Source organism: Heteronotia binoei, chromosome 10, assembly GCF_032191835.1.
Source record: "Heteronotia binoei isolate CCM8104 ecotype False Entrance Well chromosome 10, APGP_CSIRO_Hbin_v1, whole genome shotgun sequence".
Lineage (NCBI taxonomy): Eukaryota > Metazoa > Chordata > Lepidosauria > Squamata > Gekkonidae > Heteronotia > Heteronotia binoei.
The window spans coordinates 32379893-32403840 of record NC_083232.1 but is presented as its reverse complement, the minus strand read 5'-3'; the positions used below and the strand labels follow the sequence as shown (position 1 = coordinate 32403840).

Genomic DNA, 23948 nt, shown 5'->3' with positions numbered 1-23948 from the left:
AAATACTTTACATGCATAATTAATACATCATTTAAGTACAGGTATTCACTTCCTTTTCCCCCACTGAAAAAGCCCAAGTTTAAGTCCTCAAAGGCTTAGTGGTAGAGGAGCATCTGCTTGGCATTCAGAAGGTCCCAGGTTCAATCCCCAGCATCTCCAGTTAAAAGGATCAGGTAGGAGGTGATGTGAAAACCTTAATCCTAGGCCCTGGAGAGCCTCTGTCAAGCAACACTGACTTTTATGGACTGATGGTTTGATTCATTATAAGGCAGCTTCATACGTTCATGTGTGTTCATTGTATGAACCTATAGAAACCGCATCTGTGTTTTTAATCCTAGATTTATCTTCTTTTTCCGTTGCCTCACCAGGTTTTACTAATAATCTTTGATCTGTTTATTGGCCATGAGTTATTTCATCGAATGGAAGTAGTGAACATAAAATAATGAAGTATGAAAATATACATCTTGATGAGGATAATGAAATTCTAGCAAGGGAAAAATGTAATGTGCAAGAAGCAAAAATCCATAAATAAATTCATTTGTTTATACACCTTCCTGGTAGAATGCTTCTGGAGTGTATCATGTTCAGGTTACAGTAGGGAGTGATGCATCTTTCAAAGCATGTAGCTAGGAAACGATATTCTTATTCCATGCTAATTTTGTACCCATTTCCCTAGTTAAATTTGACCAACATTTAGGAATCTGTTTGTGGATTTGAGCATCCTTTGTTTTCTACCATAAATTGACTCTTTCCCAATCTCATCTGGGGCAAATATCTAGATTGCTCCAATTTTTATGAGTTCAAGATGTATCCAGAAAGCAAAACTTGCAAACACAAGCTGTTTGCAATTTTCAGAGCATAGTTTGGCCAGACTTCTGAGCAAAACTGAACACCTGCAAGATTCTGCTTTGTGGTGGGAAATAACAGTCAGAGTTGGTTATATGAAACAGTATACATGCCAGTAGAATCAGGAGGAATGAATCCAGCTTCTTTTAAAATGTTAACTTAAATGATGAAACCCATTATATTTGGGGCTTTTAAAAATGAATGAGGTTATTTAGTGAAGGAGGAAAAAAACATTTGAAAACCACTTCTCAGAACTGCTTCAATGTGGTAGAATCCTGACTCAAGTCAGTGCTTCACAGTGATGCCTTGCTTGCACTGTCCTAACCATTTGAAATGTCACTCATTTGAACCCAAATCTAACATTCCAAAATTAGTTCTGATTTGATTAATGGATGGTCCCATGAAGGGGGTGCATGCGGTAGGAGCACAGGAGAGAGCCTTGTCCACACTGTCTTGTCATACAAAGTATCTGTGCCAGCAATGGTTAAATGTTGAGTGTTACTCTTCCATTGTAAGTCAGAACCTAGAGATATAAATAACCATGCTGTTAGGCCCCATTTAAGCAGCCCCGTGGTGCAGAGTGATAAAACTGCAATACTGCAGTCTGAGCTCTCTGCTCACGACCTGAGTTCGATCCCAGCAGAAGCTGGGTTCAGGTAACCGACTTAAGGTTGACTCAGCCTTCCATCCTTCTGAGGCCGGTAAAATGAGTACCCAGCTTGCTGAGGGGAAAGTGTAATTGACTGGGGAAGGAAATGACAAACCACCCTGTAAAAATTCTGCCATAAAAATGTTGTGATATGTCACCCCAGAGTCGATGACTGGTGCTTGCACAGGGGACTACCTTTACCTAGGCCCCATTCAAAACGTCCAGCCAATCTCATTAGAGAACAGATGACAACAATGCTACAGTGTAGAGTTTAAATGGACCATCCATGTGTTGACCTCTAAGAACACAATTGCACAAAAGGGTCATATAATGCAGTTTATTGGAATCAGGTCTGGAAAGTGCTTCTCACACTTAACTCCTGCTTATTCTTGGGGCATGTTTGATCTATTGTTTTAAAATCATCACTCCTTTTTTTCCTTGTATTTTAATTAGAATTTCTACATGGTAAACAGAGGAAAAAATGAAATCAAAGAAATTAATGAGAAAAGCAAAGAAGCTTTGCTGGAGGTAAGCCACGTTTTGGATGAGCCGTAATGCATTTGTTTAAGAGTGAAGCTAACCCCTCCCTTACATACAACACCACCACCGTGGTATGTATGTTCGTTAATCCAGAGAAACATTTCAGTTCTTCATTTGCCACTGCACAAAACCAGGAAGTTCTAAAGGCTGGGCATGACATACAAGCTCTCTCTTTTTTACATTTCAAAAACAGTCTGTTGAAGTAAAAATTGTAGTACAAATAAGCAAGCAAGAAAATTTTACAAAGCATCTAAAATGATAAAGCCAAATATTAATAGCCACTACAGGGTATCATAGTCATTCGTCGTTGTCATACAAGCTCTTTAATTGAACCGAGCAAGGTTCTGCATCTTAGAACCAAATCCAGCATGTTTCTGGGGGTCCCATGAATGGTGCTACTAGTGTTTTCTTTAAGCATGTCCATGGGATACCAATTCAGACTGGGATTGTGGTGCAAGGGGATTAACTCTTCCCCTCCCATGCTGTCTTTGAACCCTGAAACTGCTCTTCAGATCTTGTTATTGCTGTGTTAGGAAAGCAGTGGTGCAAGTACCTGTATGTTCACCCTAGCAGGGCAAGTAGTCTACAGGGCTGTTTCAGATTACGAAAGCGGAAGGAAGACTTTAAATGTCATTTTCTTCCTATAGCAGCCCCGGTCAGAATCAGGCTTCCCTGTGCCTCCTTAAGAGAAAAAGAAAGCTAGATGCGCCATTCACAGAACTTCCAGCATCACGTCTTAGGCAAAAGAAAGACTTTGGAGGGGCAGATTTAGAAAATATTCACAAGACTGTGAAAACTCTTCCTATCTTCTTAATGAGGCTAACAGTCTTGGGAAAGGGAGTCCAAAAGATAAAACCATAAGTTAACATATCCTAAAAAGTGCATAAACAAGCACTTTCTAGGATGTATTAACTTGTGCTCTTACCAAAACATAAAATGTTGGTTTTAAAAAATATTAAACAGGACACACTTGTTCCCTTTATTCTTTTATTTGTTAAAGGCATATAATCAGTTCTAAACAATTATCAGTCTTTGCTTCTTTCCCCACGCTTCATATGTGCTCTTTTAAAATGTAAATATCAATCTTTAGTGAAAGGGGAAAGATTTATGCAATCTGAAGAGAAACCAGAGTATAAATGTAAATATGTATGTTCATCTACTTTAACATTCATTTGATAGTTCATTTTATTTTAAAAGCACAAACATTTTCAAACATTGTAAAACTGCTGTGAGGAATAGGGGGAAGGATGGGGAGGAATCGTCATGATATAGTTGCTAGCCAATCAGTGCTATGCCTGGCCAGTTCTTCTACACAATTGATTTCTCTTGACCTGAAGATGAATACGTCTGGCTGCTGTCTAGTATGGCAAGTATGCTTCAGGATATCTGTGACTAAAGTTTTCTTGTACATCTATAGTTGTCTTCCTACTCATTATGCAATCTCCTCCAGAGTAATGGGTTTTTTTGCATGGTATCACAGAGAAGACATGACCCATGTGCTACTGCTGTTTAACGTGGCTGGTTGGGGGTATTCCTGTTTTGTAACTCAATTCTTTCTCCACAGGAAAGCTTCTGTGGCACATCTGTCATTGTGCCAGAACTTGAAGGGGCTCTTTATTTAAAAGAAGATGGAAAGAAGTCCTGGAAGAGACGTTATTTTCTTCTGCGAGCTTCTGGAATTTATTATGTACCCAAAGGAAAGACCAAGGTCAGGCATGTCAAAGAAATCCTTTCAAGCAATAAAGCAATTCATGAAGGTGAAAGTGAAGAACTCCCAAGGTGACTGTCTCAGAACTGCCTCTGGTGCACCTGAGGAAGGGATCCTTCTTTGGACTGCAACACTTGTGCAAATATCAAGAGGCAGTCGCTGGGCTTCTTGCCGCCCCCTTCTGTTTTTGTAGTTAGATAAAAACATGGTATTTATTTGAAATCTAGACCTGAAAAGAAAGTAAACCCCCCTAAACTCACTGTTGGCCTTTTGCAGCAAAACGGTGCAGCTACTTTTCCTTTTGTTCCTGATGGAGAAAGTATGTTGACAGTTTGCGAAACAGTCTGGATGTTGTGGGGCAAAAAATGCAAATAAAAGAAACCTCCCATTGTTTATGAGCAGGCTAATAAGGAAGCTGGCACTTGGCTCCCATTGCCTGAACTGGGAACATTCCCCCTTGTCCTTTCCACAGATTCTTTGTGCAAGTGCTGTGCAATCCTTCAGTACGGTTGCCAAACAGTTTCTGCTCCAGATTGGTATTTGCCTAGATGATACAGCGCAGCTTTTGAGGAGAGGGGTTATGGCTCAGTGGAGGAGCTTCTGCTTGGTGTGCAGAAAGTCCCAGGTTCAATCCCAGACATCCCCAGCTGATCAGATGGGAAGGGATGCGAAGGACCGTTGCCTGTCTGAGTAGACTGTACTGACCTTGATCGACTGATGGTCTGATTCACTACAAGGCAGCTTCATAAGTGCTGAGGCAGAACAGCTCAAGCTGACAGGCTGGTCTGGACTGCTTCTGCATGCTTCACATTTGAGGCTGCAATCTGATATTGCTGCAGTGAGATGTCCATTCACTCCAGTAGGATACTCATTCCCTGATTAGGATGCCTATTCCCTGAAAATGAATGGCAGTAGTCAGGGCTTTTTTTTGAGCGGGAATGCACAGGAAAGCAGTTCAGGCTGCCTTGGTGTCAGGGTGTGTGGCCTAATATGCAAATGAGTTCCTGATGGGTTTTTGTACAAAAAGCCCTGTGTGAAACAATGGTGACACCAGGGGTGTGTGGCCTAATATGCAAATGAGTTCCTGCTGGGCTTTTTCTACAAAAAAAACCCCTGGCAGTAGTGATGTCAGTTATATCTGTGTAGCCACCCCAAAGTAAATCAGCAAGGTATAGCCAAATCCATAGGAAAATCACCTACTATTTCTCCAAAAGTACCTATTATTCACTTTCAGAAATTCATTCAAAGCCAAGGAATGCTAAAGTTTGACCAGCCAAAAAAAGCTTGTGTGTGTGTGTGTCTACATGTAAGGACAAATTCACATTCTCTGCCAAAAAAAAAAGGCAAACTAAGTGGCATTTTTAGAGAATTCTGCAAAATTCTGCTTATGCCAGATATGAGGAGGGCAAGGAACTGTAGTCCAACCCACTGAAATTCTAGTTTGCTCAACTTTTTTTAATTTTATAATATTTACTTGTCTTTTAAATAGCGTGTGTTTGTGTGAATCCTTCCTATCCTCAGAGCTGTTGATGAAGGTCTTTCCCGCTTTGTTTTAGCATTGAGACAACCCAGGGAAGTAGCCTGAGAGAACAGCTGACTGAAGGTCACCAAAATCAAACCATACTCCGCATAATATCTTTAACAGGACCAGCTATAATTCAAGGGTGGCCAAATTTGCTTAATTTGGAGCCACATAGAATAAATGTCAGATGTTTGCAAGCCATTAGAGATTAACATCATATGTTGGAGGGAGGGAGGGAAGGAAAGAAGGAAAATAGATGGGGAGGGAGATGGAGGTGGAAAGAAAGCAACTTTAACTTTGAATGCATTCTCCAAGCTTTTGGCTGACATGGCTTGGAGAAGTGATTTAAAGAGAGAAATGCCTTCTCCTGGCCAGCCAATGGGGCAGTGGGGGCTTCTCTTTGAATGAACCGGCAGCCATTTCCTTCAAGCCAATTAACACTATGCCTGGGAAGCCTTTTGTTGTTAGAATTCTTGTAGGTGTGATTGTAATAGGCCAGAACCACAGGCAGCCTGTTCACAAAAGGTGGCAACCACAGGCAGAGGTGTTTTGTGTTGTTTGTGGCAGTGTTCACAGCTGTACGGTTAACCAAAGATGAACACTGAGCTTGAGCATTAACAGCAAAGTCATCTAGGCTGCACAGAGAGCTATACAATTTTAATTTTTTTTAAAAAAAATGGACACACCATGCCTACAAATTCATTTTTGTTTCTCCTTGCTCACCAGCCTTCCTCCCAAATGTGGGTTACATGCATTCTTGTTGCAAAACCCAGAAGAAATCTTTTGCCCCAGATATTTTACCAGACTCGTAACCACGGGGAGGCCCTGGTAGATTTTCCGTCCTTTCTTGTTCTAATTTGTTGTACAACCAAAGAAACAATGGCTCACTGGATCATGAGATATGCCTGTTTCTATGCTTTGTTGTTGTTCAGTCGCACAGTCGAGTCCGACTCTTTGCGACCCCATGGAAAAAGTCACGCCAGGCCCTCCTGTCTTCCACCACCTCTAAAGTCTGCTCAAATTCATGTTTGTTACATCAGTAACGCTGTCCAGCCATCTCATCTTTTGCCATCCCCTTCTTCTTTTGCCTTCTGTCTTTCCCAGCATCAGGATCTTCTCCAGTAAGTGCTCCCTTCTCATTGGGCGGCCAAAGCATTGGAGCTTCAGCTTCAGCATCTTCCAGGAAACAGTCTGAGTTGATTTCCCTTAGGACTGACTGATTTGATCTTCTTGCAGTCCAAGGGACTCTCAAGATTCTTCTCCAGCACCACAGCTTAAAAGCATCTATTCTTCTGCGCTCAGCCTTCCTTATGGTTCAGATCTCACAGCCATACATTACTACTGGGAATACCATCGCTTTGACTATACGGACTTTTGTTGGCAGGGTGATGTCTCTACTTTTTATTATACTGCCCAGGTTCGCCATAGCTGTCCTCCCAAGGAGCAAACGTCTTTTAATTTCATGGCTACAGTCACCATCTGCAGTGATCTTGGATCCCAGAAATGTGAAGTCTGTCACTACTTCCATGTCTTCCCCTTCTATTTGCCAAGGTGTGATGGGGCCAGATGCCATGATCTTAGTTTTTTTGATGTTGAGTTTCAAGCCTACTTTTGTGCTTTCCTCTTTCACCCTCAACAAGAGGTTCTTTAGGTCCTCCTCACTTTCAGCCATTAGTGTCATCTGCATATCTGAGGTTGTTGATGTTTTTCCTGGCAATCTTAATTCCGGCTTGTGCTTCATCCAGGCCAGCATTCTGCATGATGTACTCTGCATATACATTAAATAGGCAGGGTGACAATATACATCCTTGTCAAACTCCTTTTCCTATTCTAAACCAATCAGTTGTTCCATATCCCGTTCTGACCGTTGCTTCTTGACCCTTATACAGGTTTCTCAGGAGACATGTGAGTTTCTATGCTAGTTACCTCTTAATTCCAACAGCCCAGAGCCATAATGGCTCAGAACTTGTTTTGGGGCACACCTAAGTACCTATGTCTTTAGAGCTGAGCTCCCAAGCCTTGTTGAATCTGTGAGCACATCTGGAATTTTCAGAACAGACAGTAGGCATCACAACAAAATGCCTGCCATGATTGGTGATACCAATAAGAAAATGGCTGCTGTGGGTCACAGTCCTGTGAACGCTTTCCTAAGAGAAAGCCCCATGCAATAAAATAGGAATTTATTCTGAGTAGATCCATTTAAGATTGCTCCCATGGTAATAAGGACTAATAATAAAACATTCAAATGCCTCATGAAATGTTAGGTCGTTTCAGGGCTTTTTTTGTAGAAAAAGCCCAGCAGGAACTTATTTGCATATTAGGCCACACCCCCTGACATCACCAGAAGTGATGTCACCCATTCAGTAGGCTACTTTCCACATATTGACACAGAACAGTACAGTACCATCAACTGCATTTCATGGATGTGTGTTCTCACACAGCCCAGTGAGAGACTTTGTCCCCCCCCCCCCAATATAGCCAGAGAAAGAGCCGCGGGCAGCAGCAGGTCCAGCTTCTTCCAGGAGGGAGCACTTGCGGGCGGCCCTGTGGCTCTCACTCTCTTCGTTTGCACGTTGGCGATTGTAGGTGGCAGAGAAGACAGAGAGTATTGTCTGGGAGCTTGTGCCTTCCTGCTGCCTTTTATTGAACCGGAGCCCTGGCCTAGCCAGCTGGAACTGTGTTTCTGTGCGTTCCTGCTCAAAAAAAGCCCTGAGTAGTTCCAAGCTAAGCATCCTAGTATGATAGAAGCAGCTGCTTTCTGCGAACAAAAATCATACCCTCTGTGCTTTTTAAAAAAGTACCTGCTCCTTCCTCCAGTGTGGTGGAAAAAAGCCAAGTCTGGAAGAAACACTTTGGGGCGGAAGCAGATGAGTACCAGCAAACACACTGATGAGCACCACGTTGGGGATTACTGCCTTAAAGCATCATTAACCTGAGTGCCATCTCCTTCACATGCAGTATTTGTCTCTAGCCTAGATAGGAGGTATATGCATGCAAAGAGATCGGACTTCAGAAGGTGTGAGGCTCCACAGAGTCCTGTGTGGTTACATGTTCGTGGATTGTCCCCATGTTGTCTCCAAGATCTTTCCTAGTCAAGTGGGGAACAGGAATAGGAGTTTCACAAAGCCAGAGTGAGCGTCAGATTCGCCTTGTAGGCTGCTGATTGACCAACACAAACAGATGGAGACTGATGTACAACCAGTGTAGCACGCAGTCCCATTTCTGTGTCCAGACAGTTTTAAACGGTTGTTTCAGCCATTCCCTGCATACCTTGTTTGATAACACATTTGTGTGTCTCTAGTTAGGAAAACAAATTTACAACCTTCAGCATGGCAGCATACAGCTTTTTGTATCTGAGGGCAGATGATGCTTCAGTTCTTACTAAAATCAGGAGAAACGTATGCAGTTATTCTAGAAAGTCCAGCTGAATAACAGCATCTCTCTTCTATCAGGCATCATCATAGCACTGTTGAGAATACATTTCTGGATATGTAGAAAAACAAAAATGGGACAGCAGCTAATTAAAAAAAACAAGCACAGATCCCAGCTGCGCAAACCAGTGCCCACATTAGTTTGTGGATACTAAATGGCAATTGCATTTCCATTTAGAAGCACAGTGTCAGTGTTTGGATATTTCAGACGCCTCACTGCAAAACCTTAGCTCAGGAAATGGAAACGTTAGTAAGAAAAACTATGTTGCCATAGCAACACATTAAGAAGAAGTAATGGTTATTTCACAGCAGTTGCTAAAAGACTACTTGAGATGAGAGCAAAATGGCCCTTTCTGAGGAAGCCTGGAGCAGAATTACAGCTCCTGTTTGCACTTGTGTTCAAAGGGGCGCAGGCACCTTTTTGCCCAAGCTGAAGAAAAGTCCTCCTTTTGGAAAGATACTTAAACTTCTTTGGCTTCTTTCCTCCATGAAACAGAACATTATTTGTCATTTCTGTGCACCTGTCTGCATAAGCTGAGGAAGACTGGATATAATGGAGCCTTCCTTTGGTGGAAAGAGCCTTCCACTGGTGGAATCACACCTGTTTTCGGTGGAAGACAGCATTGGAGGGGGGCTCCACCATTAGTAAAATGGAGACTTTGGATCCAACCTTGACAATGGTCATGCTGTCATATATCCTGGAAGGGGAGAACAAATGGCTCTCCACTCCTTGAAATTCCATTTCCGGACTTCACAACTTCCTTCTTCTTCCCCCCCTCTGTATTGTCTTCTATTGCGTATCCTGATGTGGCCAAGGCCTCTCCTTCCCATGTTCAGCATCTTCCTGTAGTATGAAGATTTCCCCCCGGGACATCGCTGCATGAACCACCAGGAAAGACACTGGCATGGATCAGCCAGAGGCTGAAGAATCCTGAAGGCCAAAGAATCCTGCCTGCATCTTAGGGTTGAGACCCCCTGCCTTTATGCAGTTCCCTCAAGCCAAGCCTTCTGATTATGGCCTCTCTGCCCTGTTTGTTTTACTTGGAGTGTAATTTAGGGAAAAGGGATTTCACACAAGTGCCAGCACTAGTTGCTGCTATTACTAGGTTTCCCATATCCCAGGACCCATAGGGCCTCTTTGCACTCTATAATCCTTGCTCACTGTTTCTATAGACGTTAGTCACGCTCATTTCATAGTGCTTACCTTTTAAAGCTTTAAGTGGCAGGAGAGAAAAGTACCTCCTTCCATATGAACCTGTCTGTGCATTAAGATATTTACCTGCACTGTGCGTCCTCGTTGTGTGAGTTCAGATGGATAGCTGTAATTTTCTTTTGTAACATCCAGCCTGAATAAGAGTTCAAAAGAACTAGAAAGGTTTCTCACTGTTGCATGGTTGGTCCTAATAAAAAGTATTTATGTGGATTGTGTTCTAGCCCCAAGAAACTGGGTTTTTTTAAAAATGTGGTTTCTTGTGAGAATTGTATAGTGCCTCTCTTTTTATTTAGTCATCCATTGTGGGCATTTCTTTTATCCTAGGCCCATGGCAGTGATTAGCTGCCCCCCACCTTGTAATAACTATAATTTTTGGGTAGCTTTTAAAATAAGACATATGTTTTCCTTTTCTTGCCTATATCTGCTGCTGTTGATATTCTGATGATTTAGTTGTTTATTACTCCTGTGTTGTCGCTGTTTCGTCACACTACTGCTGTTCTATGGTTGCCTTGTTGTGTGTTACAAAGTTTACTGTACATTTTGTATTTTCTCTGTTTGTAGGTTGTAACTATCTTAAGGATTTTGACTCTGTGTAAAACATATTTTAAACAAACGTCACTTCTGGGACATCCATGTAGCAAGCAGTTCCCTGTGGTTTGTCACCTCCCCAGCTCAGCCTCAGTTTCTTCTATAATGAGGCCTCACCTTAGCTTCTCAGAGAGCCACCTGAGATGTCTGTGAACCCATTAGCTCCCTGGGGTCTGGGCACTCTGTCATCCCACCAAGTTAGATTAATTGTGCTGAAAAGGCATCAAGAGATCCTTCTTACAAATGTATGTGGTATTGGTAGCAGGGCCAGATCTGGGGCGGGGGGTGGAGTCCATTGTATTCTAGGAGACCATAAGATAGAATGGCCGATAAGGGCGTGTCATTTTTTAATTTTGCCCCCCCCCTCAAAAAACATGTCGATCTGGTCCTGCTTGGGAGGTAAGGAAGAAGTAAGCTAAGAGGAAGTCTCATGCAAATTTTATTGCATATTCTCATTATTTTAAATTAAAAATCTGCAAAAGCCATTCTTTCTGCTTTAGTAACAACATTGTCAGTTTTGAGAAACAGCATCAGACTAATGTAGATTGACTGTTTCCTGCCCTGGGTTAATTCACATTTATAATACTTAATGTTTTGTTTTCCTTTAATCTTCTAGACGTCTCGGGATTTGGCTTGCTTCATACAGTTTGAGAACGTAAACGTCTATTATGGTATCCAGTTCAAAGTTAAATATAAGGCACCGACAGATCACTGCTTTGTCTTGAAGGTACGTACAGGAGACTGTGCAGCTGCTGCTATGAACATGGAAATGGCATTTTTAAGGGATGCTGAGTGTAAAATATCAGTTGGAAAAACTAAGAACAGGGCTTACTGATTATTTATTTGCATGACAAATGCCACCCTTAATTGATTTTGTTTTAAATGAGCAATTCATGAGCAGAACTTTGAAGACTGGGCGGTCTCCTACAATTGCCCATCCAATCCAGAATTTGTGCTAATCTCAGCATGGAGAACCAAGTTCTTTTGATGAGTATTAGGTTCAGATCTTCCAAGCAAGGCTGGCAAACCACAAACACTCATGGTTTGTTAACGCACTTCTCCTTTCCCACAGTGCCGCTCCTTTTATGCCACCACAGTTTCAAGAAGACGACCATAGATTTATAACCCACCCTTCTCTCTGAATCAGAGTCTCAGAGCAGCTTACACTCTCTTTTAGGGCGTTTTCGCACTGACCTTAATCGGCGGCGACGTCCCTCTTCACCGTGCAGGATCTGCGTGGATTTCGCACCAATTGCTGCGGAGCACCCGGAAGAGCCACAAAGTCCCACGGCTTTTGCGGCTCTTCCGGGTGCTCCGCAGCAATTGGTGCGAAATCCGCGCAGATCCTGCGTGGTGAAGAGGGACGTCGCTGCCGATTAAGGTCAGTGCAAAAACGCCCTTAATTTCTTCCCCCACAATAGACACCCTGTGAGGTGGATGGGGCTGAGAGAGCTCTCACACCAGCTGCCCTTTCAAGGACACACACAAACACACCCCGTGGCTGTTTTGGCACTTGATGAGGCATGCTGGGGGAGCAAAAGCACCTCATCCCAGTGCACTAAAGTCCTAATCAGGATTGGGTCTTTGCAGAGTTTTAAAATCTCTTTAAAATGGTAGCAGCACCCACAAGGTCCAACCCACAGACGCCATCACATCAAGTCTTGGCTCACTGAGTGTAGTGCAAAAGAAACAAGAGTTTGGAATACACATACCAGTGCAGGATACACATACCAGTGCCTCATGGAGAGCCAGTGTGGTGTAGTGGTTAAGAGCAGTGGACTCTGATCTGGGGACTCCCAATCCTCCTCCACATAAAGCCTGATGGGTGACCTTGGGCCAACCACATTTCTCTCAGCTCCACCTACCTCACACGGTGCCTGTTGTTGGAAAGGGGAGGGATGGTGATTGTAAGGTGCTTTGAGACTCCTTAAAGTAGAGAAAAGCGGGGTATAAAAACCAGGTCTTCTTCATCATCCTCATTTTTAGCATGCATGTTTTTTGCTGGAACCATCTCCTTTTGTTTTGGTTTTTATTTATTTTATTTATTTATTTATATTGGGATTTATACCCCGCCCTTCGCACCGAAGTGTCTCAGGGCGGCTTACAACATGATAATACAAATACTACAATTTAAAACACTTACAAGTAAAATTAAAACCATAAATTAATAAAAGCAAGATAGATAAAAACCGGCGGTCTACAGATGCATTTTGTTCCATCCAAAAGATTTCCTTGTCAGTCAGTATTATAGGCCTGCCGGAAGAGGGCTGTCTTACAGGCCCTGCGGAACTGCCCTAGGTCCCGCAGGGCCCGCACCTCCTCCGGCAGCTGGTTCCACCAATAAGGTGCCGTTACTGAGAAGGCCCGATCCCTGGTGGATTTTAGACGGGCCTCCTTTGGCCCGGGGACTATCAACAGGTTTTGTGAACCCGAGCGTAGTACTCTCTGGGGAACGTGTGGGGAAAGACGGTCCCTAAGGTAGACAGGTCCTAGGCCATATAGGGCTTTAAAGGTAATAACCAACACCTTGTACCGGACTCGGAATATTACTGGCAGCCAGTGCAGATCCCGGAGCCCCGGCCAAATGTGCTCCCGTCTTGGGAGCCCTAATAACAGCCGGGCAGCAGCGTTCTGCACCAACTGCAGTTTCCGGGTCCGGCACAAGGGTAGCCCCATGTAGAGGGCATTACAGTAGTCTAACCTCGAGGTGACCGTAGCATGAATCACTGTTGCCAGGTCGTCACGTTCCAGGAAGGGGGCCAACTGCTTCGCCCGCCGAAGGTGAAAAAACGCGGACTTGGCAGTGGCTGCTATCTGGGCCTCCATTGTCAGTGAAGGCTCCAACAGCACCCCCAGGCTCTTAACCCTGCCCGACGCTGTTAGTGGCGCGCCTTTTTTTAAACCTTTTAAAACAATTCCGAGGTTTCTACTAAAGGAGCATTGCATTCCAGTCCTAAACAGATTTAGCTGGAATTAAGTCCAGTTGAAGGAAGGCTCAAATATGTATGTTTTGCTTTTGCACTAGCTAGGCAACTTGGAATGTGCAATCCTTCTTTACACAGAACACCCACTAAAGCCAAAGAGATAGCATCTTGTCAGGAGCCGACAGTATTTACTTTGATGCTGAATGCAAGTTGCAGACATTCTGGAATATTGCATCTCTTGCAGAGTTCTCTAAAAGCCACCAGCATAGAATCTTAGCTTCAGATTTTTTAAAAAATGTATTTTTCACTGTTGACAGTAGCAAGGTAATCTATATGTAAATTGGCTCGCTTAGTCAGTCTGTTGTGTCTCGGCTACCAAGAGAATTTAATTATGCTTTATTGGTGCAGGTTTTGCTTGAGTAACCTGAGAGTAATGGTGCATAATGTGGAATTAATCTAGGGTGAAAGAATTGGTGCCCTGGGAACAAAGCGACACAAGAGCATCATCAAACACTATTTCCGTTGCTCGCTACACCTGTCTTTGTAGTTTATCCAGCTGGGTTTTCCTAATAACCTTTAGAGATGCCTTTCAGATCTCAGACCATGTTCCAAACAATTGTGTTGCCATATTATTTAACAATGGCATTACCTGCAAGGGCCCGTTCATGAGACCTGTTCATTTGTTCCAAAAATGTGTATGCCACTTTTCCAGAGACCACTCGAGATAGTTAACAAAGTCAAAACAGTACAGTCATAAAAAAGAATGTATGGATAATAAGCATTAAAACATTAAGTAAATAAGCAGTAAAACAAGCCACAGAACCAAAGCCACAGTTATAAAAACAACATTCAGAAGCCCAAATGAATCCCTGGAGAGAAGTCCTCAGACTTACAGTTGCTGGGCTATTCCTGGCAACTGGCAGGAGGCTGAGGGGCAGGAATTTGGGGAGACCACAACATCCAGCATGTTGCTATGTCACTTACAAGACAAACCTGGACATGACATAAGGTAGCCCTAGGGATTGCTGGAAACTCTACCATAGAGGTTCTGACAATTCCTGAGCCTGCTTCGGCGGGGAGGGCAGAGTATAAATTAATTTATTATTATTATTATTATTCCTAGAGCTACCTATGTCATTTCTGGGTTTCCCGCAGTAGTGGCAGAGATGATGCTGGTGCTTTTTTAAGATTTATTTTTCTCCCACCACTGCTTGGAGTGCAGGCAAACAAAGAGGGCTGCCAGGAGAAGCCCTTTTGCCCTAGTTGGAGGACTGGCAGCCCTGCTCAGGCTGGTTCAGTTGAGACAGTGTTCACAGTTCCCCATGGGATAAACTGGGAAGTGCATAAAGCTGAAATCCAGGGTTTTTCTTTCTTGATTTCTGTCCCCCTCTTGTCAATCTGAGATGCCTGATCAGAGATCGTGACTTTAAGCAATCAAGCCATGAGAAGTGCAATTTATCACGATAGAACTGTAAGGACACAAGTCTCTTACAAATAATCCATGTGACTTCATGTCCCACAGTGTTTATTTGTAACTTGGGAAATAGTTTGCATGCTTCCGTCTGGAAATTTAATCCAGGTTATAGGAGTAGCTGTAGCTGCCAAAGCTGTCTCTTCTACACAACTCTGGAAACTTCATTCTAAAACCAGAAATAAAATCCCAATCAGCTGGATTGACGTACTTGCTTTCAGGAACATTGAAGAAACTACCCCGTGCTGAATTCAGCAAATGTAGCAAGAACATTGGATAGAGAAGATAAGAGGCAGGGACATGCAGACATTTGCAAGGGTTTGTACCCTCATGGCCTTTTTTTGAAAAAAGAAAAGCTGCTTTTGGGGAAGAGCAACTTACAGTGAAGATATAACCGGAGCGGAGGCCTTGTTCTGCTTCAAACTGTACCCTTCCCCTGCAATTTGCTTTCTGACTCCACGTTCCAAACGAATGCTTTCTTTGAGCTTTTTCTGGGCAAAATAGCCTTTTGTATAGGTGCTCTCAAAGAAAAAAAATATATAAGGCTTGCAATGACTACTTTGCAGCTGGAAGCAGTGTGTAGGTTTTGTGGTCCCGAACTGAAAATTATACCACTTCAGAGAACTAATCAAGATTTTTAAAAGACAGGATCATAAAATGATGGGAATATGGGCCATATATACTGGTTGGGACCAGCATACCTTAAAGCATACGGTTGCCAGTTCTGTGCTGAGGAATTTCTGGGGACAGGTGGAGGGAGTCTGGGAGGGGGGGAGTTAGGGGTGGGGAGGGACTTCAGTGGAGTGCAATGCCATAAATCCACTGCCCCAAACAGCCATTTTCTTCAGGGGAACTGTTTCTGTTGTCTGGAGCTCAGTTTTAATTCTGAGAGACCTCTGTGCCCCACTTGGAGGTTGACAGCCCTACTGAAGAACCATTATAGTACCATACAAACCTACCAGACCACTCCATAATCTTCTGAGGCATTGCTTTGGGTGCCCTGGCTCTCTGAGTTTAGACAGCTGAAGACCCAAAATGGGGCCTTCTCAGTCATGGCACCAAACTCGTGAAACACCCTCCATAGGGATAGTTGTCTGTCCCCTTCTATCATGGTCGTCTTCTAGTGGGTAAAGACATTTTGTTTGATTTGGGATTCTCTTAATGAGATCTCTTTCCTGCTGTATGTTTTAATTGCTTGTTTTTATACAAGTTTTATTTGTGGTTTTGATTTCATGTTCTGATTTTAATTGTCATCCACCTCGGTGGCCCTGTCTGGGCCAAAAGGAGGATATAAATATTTGTAAATAAATCAATATTATGACTTCACCTACTAGCTGCCCATAATTTGTAATTGCTTCTGACCTTTCCCCACCTACCCCTTAATCCTTAAAAATCTTAACTGTCTCTAGAAAACTTGGGGAAGGAACTCTTGTATCATGCTGAGCTTTGCAGCAGGCAGAACACAAGCTGCTTCTGCATGTTTCAGAGCTTGGCAGGCCATGAGACCAATCCTTCCCAGTGTCAGTTCCTATTTTTTTAAAATTTGCTTCTTTCTAGTTCAGCCTCCTGTTGGCGACTGTGGCTGGCCAAGTGCTGCTAGAAGCTTCCAAATGAGCCACAATGAACTCCTTGTCTGCATTTTAGGGTTGCCAGGTCTGTGTTGGAAAATACTGCGCTGGAGATTTTGGGGGTGGATCAGGGAGAGGGCAAGGTTTGGGGGAGGGAAGAGCCTCAGCATGGTACAATGCCACATAGTTCACCCTTCAAACAACCATTTTCTCCAGGGGAGCTGATCTCTGCCAGCTGGAGATCAGTTGTAAAAGCGGGAGATCTCCGGGCCCCACCTAGAAGCTGGCAACCCTACTGCATTTAGAGATATTGTAACAATATTAAGACCTATGATCAATGCATTACAATAAAATATACTGCATTTGGTAGAGGTACAAGGCCTGTGAAAAGGACATTCCATTTAACTATCACTGGAGAGGCTGAGGTGGAGCAGGTAGGAAATGCTTTGGGTTGAAAGAGAAGGTTTGGATGAGAGTGGCTTAGTGGTGGGGGGAATAGCTGTAACATCCCCTCCCCTGCTGAGAGTTTTGCTGGTTTGTTGAACTTTGCTTAGCCATTCAGTAGCTCTTCCAGACACAGGCACGTACCTTGCCTTGCTGTTGGAGATCCTAGGAGTAGAGCTCACAAGGCTGGGTGCTTAAACCAGATACCTCATGTAGATGACAAACTGCTGTTAAAGGCTAGGTGAACAGGTCCACCCTGGAGTGGGTTCAAACAGCATAGCACAGCCTAGAAGACACTTTTAAAAGTGTTGCAAAATGACACAGGCATGGGACAGTGAAGCTGGGGCCTGCAAAGGAAGCAGTGTTCAACATAAACTTAGGCACTGAGTGTTCAGAGGGAGTTTCAGAGATGTTCAAGAATACTCCCTTCCTCTGTGTTTCAAGCTGTCTAAAGTGAAACCCAGCAATTTAGAACTGTTCTAAAAAGGAATTGGCTTAGTCATCAGGGAACTGTAGATCTTGACTGTAATGACTCTCTTGGGTAGTAGTAACACTTTTAGATGATTCCATCGTGCTTAAAAAATACTGGCTTCTGGAACTGTTATCTGATAGAAAACATTTTGAAGGTAGCCTAAAATTCCAGGCTAGCTTTTGCACTTTGAAATGCAGCTGTTTGAGAATGACTAAGTAGCCTTGTTCACTTATACAACACACTGTTCTTTGTTGAGATGGGAATGAGTCTGTGGGATCCCTGGGCTGGTGCACAGCTTAGAAAGTGAACATTTCTACTTCTCGCAGCAAGCCGCTGTTTGTAGCTATGTCTGAACAAACCATAATTTGTTCTCATCCCTCCAAACCACAGTGGTTCAGATTTAACCACAAGCTATAGCTTGCTGCAAATGGTTTCTTTTTGCTAAGGGCCACTCACATTGTCTTTTGTCTCATGGTTAAAAAAAAACATAATAAAAAATAGAGTATTAAAAGTACCCACTATTGGGGACTTGTATATCATAGATGACCACAAAGCTTTGCTAGAAATCCCATACTGGTTATTTTTTTCTCAGACAGATAGGATATAGGAAGTTACCTTATACTGAGTCAGACCCCTGGTACTATCTGCTGTGACTGACAGATCTTCTACTTGTTAAGACTGTTAGAAACCCAACAGCTTGTATGGATGAATTGGGGGGGGGGGGGGTTTCCCTGCATATACCATTGACTATGGGGTCCTCCCCCCTCCTCATCAAGACAGTGTGTATATTCTGTGATGAAATGGTACCAGGGCATAATTTTGCTAAATCTGCAAGAGTATAAAAAATACACAAGTTCAGAGCCGTATCCAGCTGGTTTAGGACATGCAAGTGTGTATGAGTACATACAGTAAAAACCAATAGGCTCAAAACGAAGTAGCAGGATGTTTACTCTGGAGTTTGAAGGAAGTTAAAAGGTCACTCACACACCCCCCCCAAATTAACACAGACATATACTTGATGATGATCATCTGGAAGAACCCTTTGATGTTTTCCTGCACAGTAAGATCACAGCTCATCATATCGTACAAAAATGGGCTGAAGCCAAATCTTGCAACTGGTCATGACCTTATGCACACTGGGGGAAATTGCCCTGATCCCTCTTCCAGACAGATTCCTTAAAACTCTTTCAGGTCCCTTTGCTCTGAAAACATTTCTGTTATAGAACAGTCACATAACCACTTTTAAAGTAGTTATGTCTCCATTTCTTCTTGATTTTATTCATTAAAACATTGTTTCTTCAAAGATGCAAGCCCCTTTAGAAGAATTTATGGTTAAAAATATTATTTGGCATGAAATTATAAGGGATGCCTGAAGCTATATGAATGTTTGCTTTGACAAAACACTTTTCCATTTTTAGGGTATGCGATGCCATCTGCTGGAGCTAACCAACATTACAAGACAACAAAAAAAATGCAGCTGTTTAAAAAATCTGACACTCTCTCCTGTTTAGTGGAAAAGCAATGAGTAACTTATCTAATGCAATTGATCATCACTGCTGAGTTGGATATTCCTATTCAATTAAATTATTTGTTAGAAGCAGTGAGTTACGAACAAGTGAGTTTTACACAGAGGCTAGTTAGCCAAGATTAATTTGTAGACCCAGCTATGGTTTGTATCCTGTGAACATATGAACATATGAAGATGCCTTATACTGAATCAGACCCTGGGTCCATCACAGTCAGTATTGTCTACTCAGACTGGCAGCGGCTCTCCAGGGTCTCAAGCTGAGGTTTTTCACACCTATTTGCCTGGACCCTTTTTTGGAGATGCTGGGGATTGAACCTGGGACCTTCTGCTTCCCAAGCAGATGCTCTACCACTGAGCCACCGTCCCTCCCCATGGATACAATGTGGTTTCTAATCCCCTTCCCATTGTGCGATGCCGTACACATATCAGTGGCTTTGCATTGCTCCATGGTGCTGCATGTCGTTTGGACAGGTAGGGGTTGCAGACCAAGAATACAGTGGCTGCATTCAGACACAATGGCAAACCAGGGTGTTCTTGGGTTCATGCATTCCCTTTTATCCCTTTCTGCTTAGCTCAGAGATGGAAATTGTCCTGCTTTGCAGCACAACATAGTTTATCACTGAGCCACGAAGATACAGTTTAATTCTCCTCTAAAACCCAGTCTGAAACCATAGTTGTAACAACAAACCATGGCTTGATGAAAACCATGTCTTCAATGCTGGGAGGGAGGGGAGAGCCCTTATTTTGCAGCATTAACCATCAAGAACTTGTCCGTGTGAAGGATAACCATGTGTAATTGTAGAATCTGAGGAAAAACCTGCATTTGTTTTATTTTGTAATCAACATGTGACATCATTAAAACACACACACTTTGTGGGTGCGTACATGTATATTGTGAAGCAAGCCTAATATTTCTCTGAATTTATCAAAAAACAGAGAGTAAGAAAAGTTTGGGCGCAAACTGATGCCCAATCCTAAAGAGTCAGTGAATCTAAATAAGAAAAGTGTGCTTCTAGCCAAGGATTTGTGCTTCTCAAAACCATAGCTTGATTCTTGGAAACTAAAGACACATTCAGCATCCAGTTTGGATGAGTGCCAGATGACAAACTGCAGGAGGCACCTCTGTTTACACACTGAGTGCTCACTCTTGGAACTGTGACATGCCTCAGACTGACTTTGCTGGAAGGCTTGGAGCAGGCTGTCACAAGCCAGTTTTTACTTGCCAGATGTCTGTCTCTTTTTAAAGTGTAACATTTGCACTGCAAATGTGCAAATGTTTAGACAGTAATGTTAGGGTGTGCAGCATTTTACAAACTGTTTACAAATGCATGTCTAATGAGTTTCCCACTAATTTTTAAAGCCGCTGGTTCTTTCCTGTTTCATTTGGACAGATCTGCAATGGTTTAAAAAAATCTTTTTTTCTCGGCAGCACCCTCAGATACAGAAAGAATCGCAGTATATCAAATACTTGTGCTGTGATGACAAGCAGACTCTGCACCAGTGGGTGACTGGTATAAGAATTGCCAAGGTGAGGAAGAGGAGATGATGATAAATCTCTCGATGAGAAAATGAAAAGGAAGCGGGATTGTGAGATCTAAGAAACACTGGTGCTCCATTGGAGAGCTACAGCCAAGGAAGACGCTGTGAAAAACCCAAACTTCATGTTGGTTCTCCAATCCCAAACAATGGTAGAAAAAGAGACTGTACTAGAGATTGTGGAAGTTCCTGTTTTATCTTTGGTGCACTACGGGGACCAGAACAGGCCCCCATAACCTATGATCTCCCATTCACAGTTTGTCTCAATATTCTTTAAAACTAGTTGGGTCTTGGGAGTCACTACAGCTCTAAGCTGAGGTACTTATATATTTAAAATGTTCACAGGCCTACCTTTTTGCCGAGCAACTCAGGACCCAAGGTGCAGTACAACAGCATGTATGTGTATATAAATAGAGACAAAGCATTAAAACAAATACTAAGTGCATTAGAACACCAATCTAAAAATGCCTTATGCCCTCTCTAACAGAATATACCCCCTTTGCCAAGGTTGAAGCTTTCTGGAATAATTCTGTTTTATAACCTCACCAGAAAGCCCAGGAGGGTGGAAGTCCTGCCTGACCAATTCTGGGATGTTGTTCCACAAGCATGGGGCAACCTATGAGAGCTTTTCTTTTTATGAACTATCGTTTCATGGATTCTGAGCATACTGCATCTATGGGGTCCATTCCCACACAGGAAAATGAAAAAAGTAAACCAAAAAGCTGGGGGGGGGGGGGGGAATCTAAAGAATTCTGCTAAACTCACTCGCAGCCTGTTTCAAACCAGAGCTCTCAAATTACTAAGAGCTGTGTGAATGCACTCTAGTAAACAACTTCCTGAAGGAGCAAACGTCCTTCTTCCTGCCAGTTATTTTGCAGTTCAGTGGGATTCACCTTGATCTAATTCTCTTAAAAGGCAACTGTCTCTGCTGCTGTGGCCTCACTTTTTGAAGCTCTTGGCATGCCCACTTTCTGTAAGCCACCCTCTTCTTTTTCGTCACCTCACACAATCAGAGGCTGGTGGGGAAAATTTGCTGGATTTTTTAATTAACCTGCCTTGCCTTGGGTCAAGCAACCTTAACCTTTTGTTGCATAATAAAGGGACTGACTGCATACAAGGCTGATTCGAGTAGTTGAATGTGGATTCAAGTAGGCTTATGTTGGCTTACTCTAAATCTCTGTCAGGTCCATAATGGAACTGTTTGCAAGTCTAACATTCAAATGCACAGATGAAAAAAGTTCTCCACATCTGTTATAGACTCAGCCCACATGGGTTTAATTAAATTCTTCAGTATACCAGTATTTAGCACCTAATGTTTTTCCTTTATCTGAGGCAGATACATTATTAGTTCTTGACATTTTCTGGATTCAAGAGAAAGTGCCTGTTTTCCCACTAGAGAGCCAGCATGGTGTAGTGGTTAAGAGTGACAGACTGTAATCTGGAGGGTTTGATTCTGCACTCCTCTACATGAAGCCAGCTGGGTGACTCTGGGTCAATCACAGTTCTTTCAGAGCTCTCAGCCCAAAAAGCAAGTCTAGCTCACTACACAGTGGTGCATAATGCAGAAGGAGCTAGAACTTCAGGTTGCCAAACAATTTTAGGATCTCCTGTCTATACTATACACAATGCCATGCAATAATTATTATTGTTTTCCCAGTATGGCAAGACATTGTATGATAACTACAAATGTGCACTGCAGAAAGCTGGCTTAGCAACTCGGGGAAAGTTGGGAAATGCTGAGCCCACAATCACTGCCGGATCTTCAAAAGGTACCAGTGTCTGTTAGATTAAATGTATATTGAGTAGGTGATAAGTCTATTATGTAGAATCATGATTGCTCTTATGTTTATTTCTGTTGACCCCTCTTTATCCAAGCACTGATCCTAGTAACCCCTGGCCAGACTTCAAAGACCTACTTGTGGCAATCCCAAGCCTTTCTCCATTTCTAGTGGTATATTTGGTTTTCTTTGCCATTGCTTTCAATAGGCCCTTTGGTTTCAGAAGGGGCTTGTAGCATGTGTTTGAAGTGCTGATGTTCAAGAAACACGAGTCTGAAGCCAGCTTAACTAATTGTCTAGTCTGTACTCTTGCCACAATAACTAAGATCTTAACAGATTATCCAAAACAATCCTAGCTACAAATTGAAAACAATTATATTTTTCCACTCTCCAAACAATATCTCTTTTGAGATCAAGAATGAAAACTTTCAATCTTAGCCAAATCCAATCCATATTTGGTAAACTCATGGAAAATAGGGTGGGGGGCACGGAAACCTAGTTGTCTAGTGCCTTCCAGGATACATGCTTCCTGTCATAAGAATTGTGGGTTTTTATTCCCCCTCCCAAACAACATTTAACTTCATGCAGACTGTCCACAATGAACTTGAGATGGAACATGAACAAGTTGTGGATCTCTAAGGTCAAATATCACCACCAACCCAGGAAATTATCAGAAGAAATTAGTTGTTTATATAAAATCAAATTTACAGAAAGCTGAAAATGGGTGGGGGGAGGGAGTCCAGGGATTATATCTAGAACAGACATCATAAAAGATTAGTCTAAACTGATCATGGGAAGTTCTGGAAGCATTTAATGAAATATTAACATCCAAATAAGCCCAAAAATGTGCCCCAAAAAGTCTGAAAAATTCAGTTTTACACTAGCTCAGATTAAACTGGGAAGCCAAATTACTTTGGGGGGGGGGGTTCTAGTTAAAATCATGAAATATTCATGTTGTCTGATTTCCCATACAACTTTTCAACGGTTACCATAGTATCCTAGGGTGATCAGTATATCCAGTTGATGTGATTTTGTCCATTGGCATCACAATTCCAAAATAAGGATGTTTTCCATTGTAGTCAGCTCAGTGAAATGTAGCTTACTGTTTTTCTCCTTTTTTCATATCACAGGTAGAACTCATGCAAATGGACAGATACCCCAAGCCACAGCCCTCACAACTGCTGATTCTTCAGGGAGTGGAAAACCTACTGACATGTCAAAGGTACAAATTAAACATAACTGCCTTGAAGTGTCAGGTCAAGGGATGAAACTCAGTTTCTGCATTGGGCATCTGCTCTGTACTGTATTCTCACCATCTGGATGGTTTACTGTGGATGATTTTTATGCTTGCTTTTGAGCTGCTTCAGGCAAGCCTCTGAAAGAGGTATTACATACATTTTCCAATTAAATAATACTTTTCAGAGGCAATATGCCACTGATATTGGAAGTTACATTTAGCCAGTTCAGTTCAGTCCATTTTTGTAATTAGCCATTGGCTGCTACAAGTCTACAAAAATCTCAAGGAAAATCAAAGTAAGTTTGAAGTTAATGAACATATAAAGTATCATGTAAAGCAAAAGGGTATAACAGATGCAATACAGTAGCAATAACAACGGAGATATACACATCAATCTACAAATCATCCCTTCGCATTGCCACCTTGGCAAGAATTTTCTTTGCTAATTTTTGTAGGTTTCTTTCCAAATGTTAAATTTGGTGTCGTCCCCCCC

At 42.5% G+C, this 23948-nt stretch overlaps 1 protein-coding gene across 1 annotated transcript in view; it reads left to right on the top strand.

Moving 5' to 3' along the window:
* Positions 1–23948, top strand: part of APBB1IP (amyloid beta precursor protein binding family B member 1 interacting protein) — a 68111-nt gene that overhangs the window by 39553 nt on the left and 4610 nt on the right. The window contains exons 8-13 of the mRNA XM_060248324.1: positions 1949–2023; positions 3600–3743; positions 11114–11224; positions 20334–20432; positions 22098–22209; positions 23349–23440. Coding sequence (XP_060104307.1) covers positions 1949–2023; positions 3600–3743; positions 11114–11224; positions 20334–20432; positions 22098–22209; positions 23349–23440 — 633 coding nt within the window. The remainder of the gene's footprint in view (positions 1–1948; positions 2024–3599; positions 3744–11113; positions 11225–20333; positions 20433–22097; positions 22210–23348; positions 23441–23948) is intronic.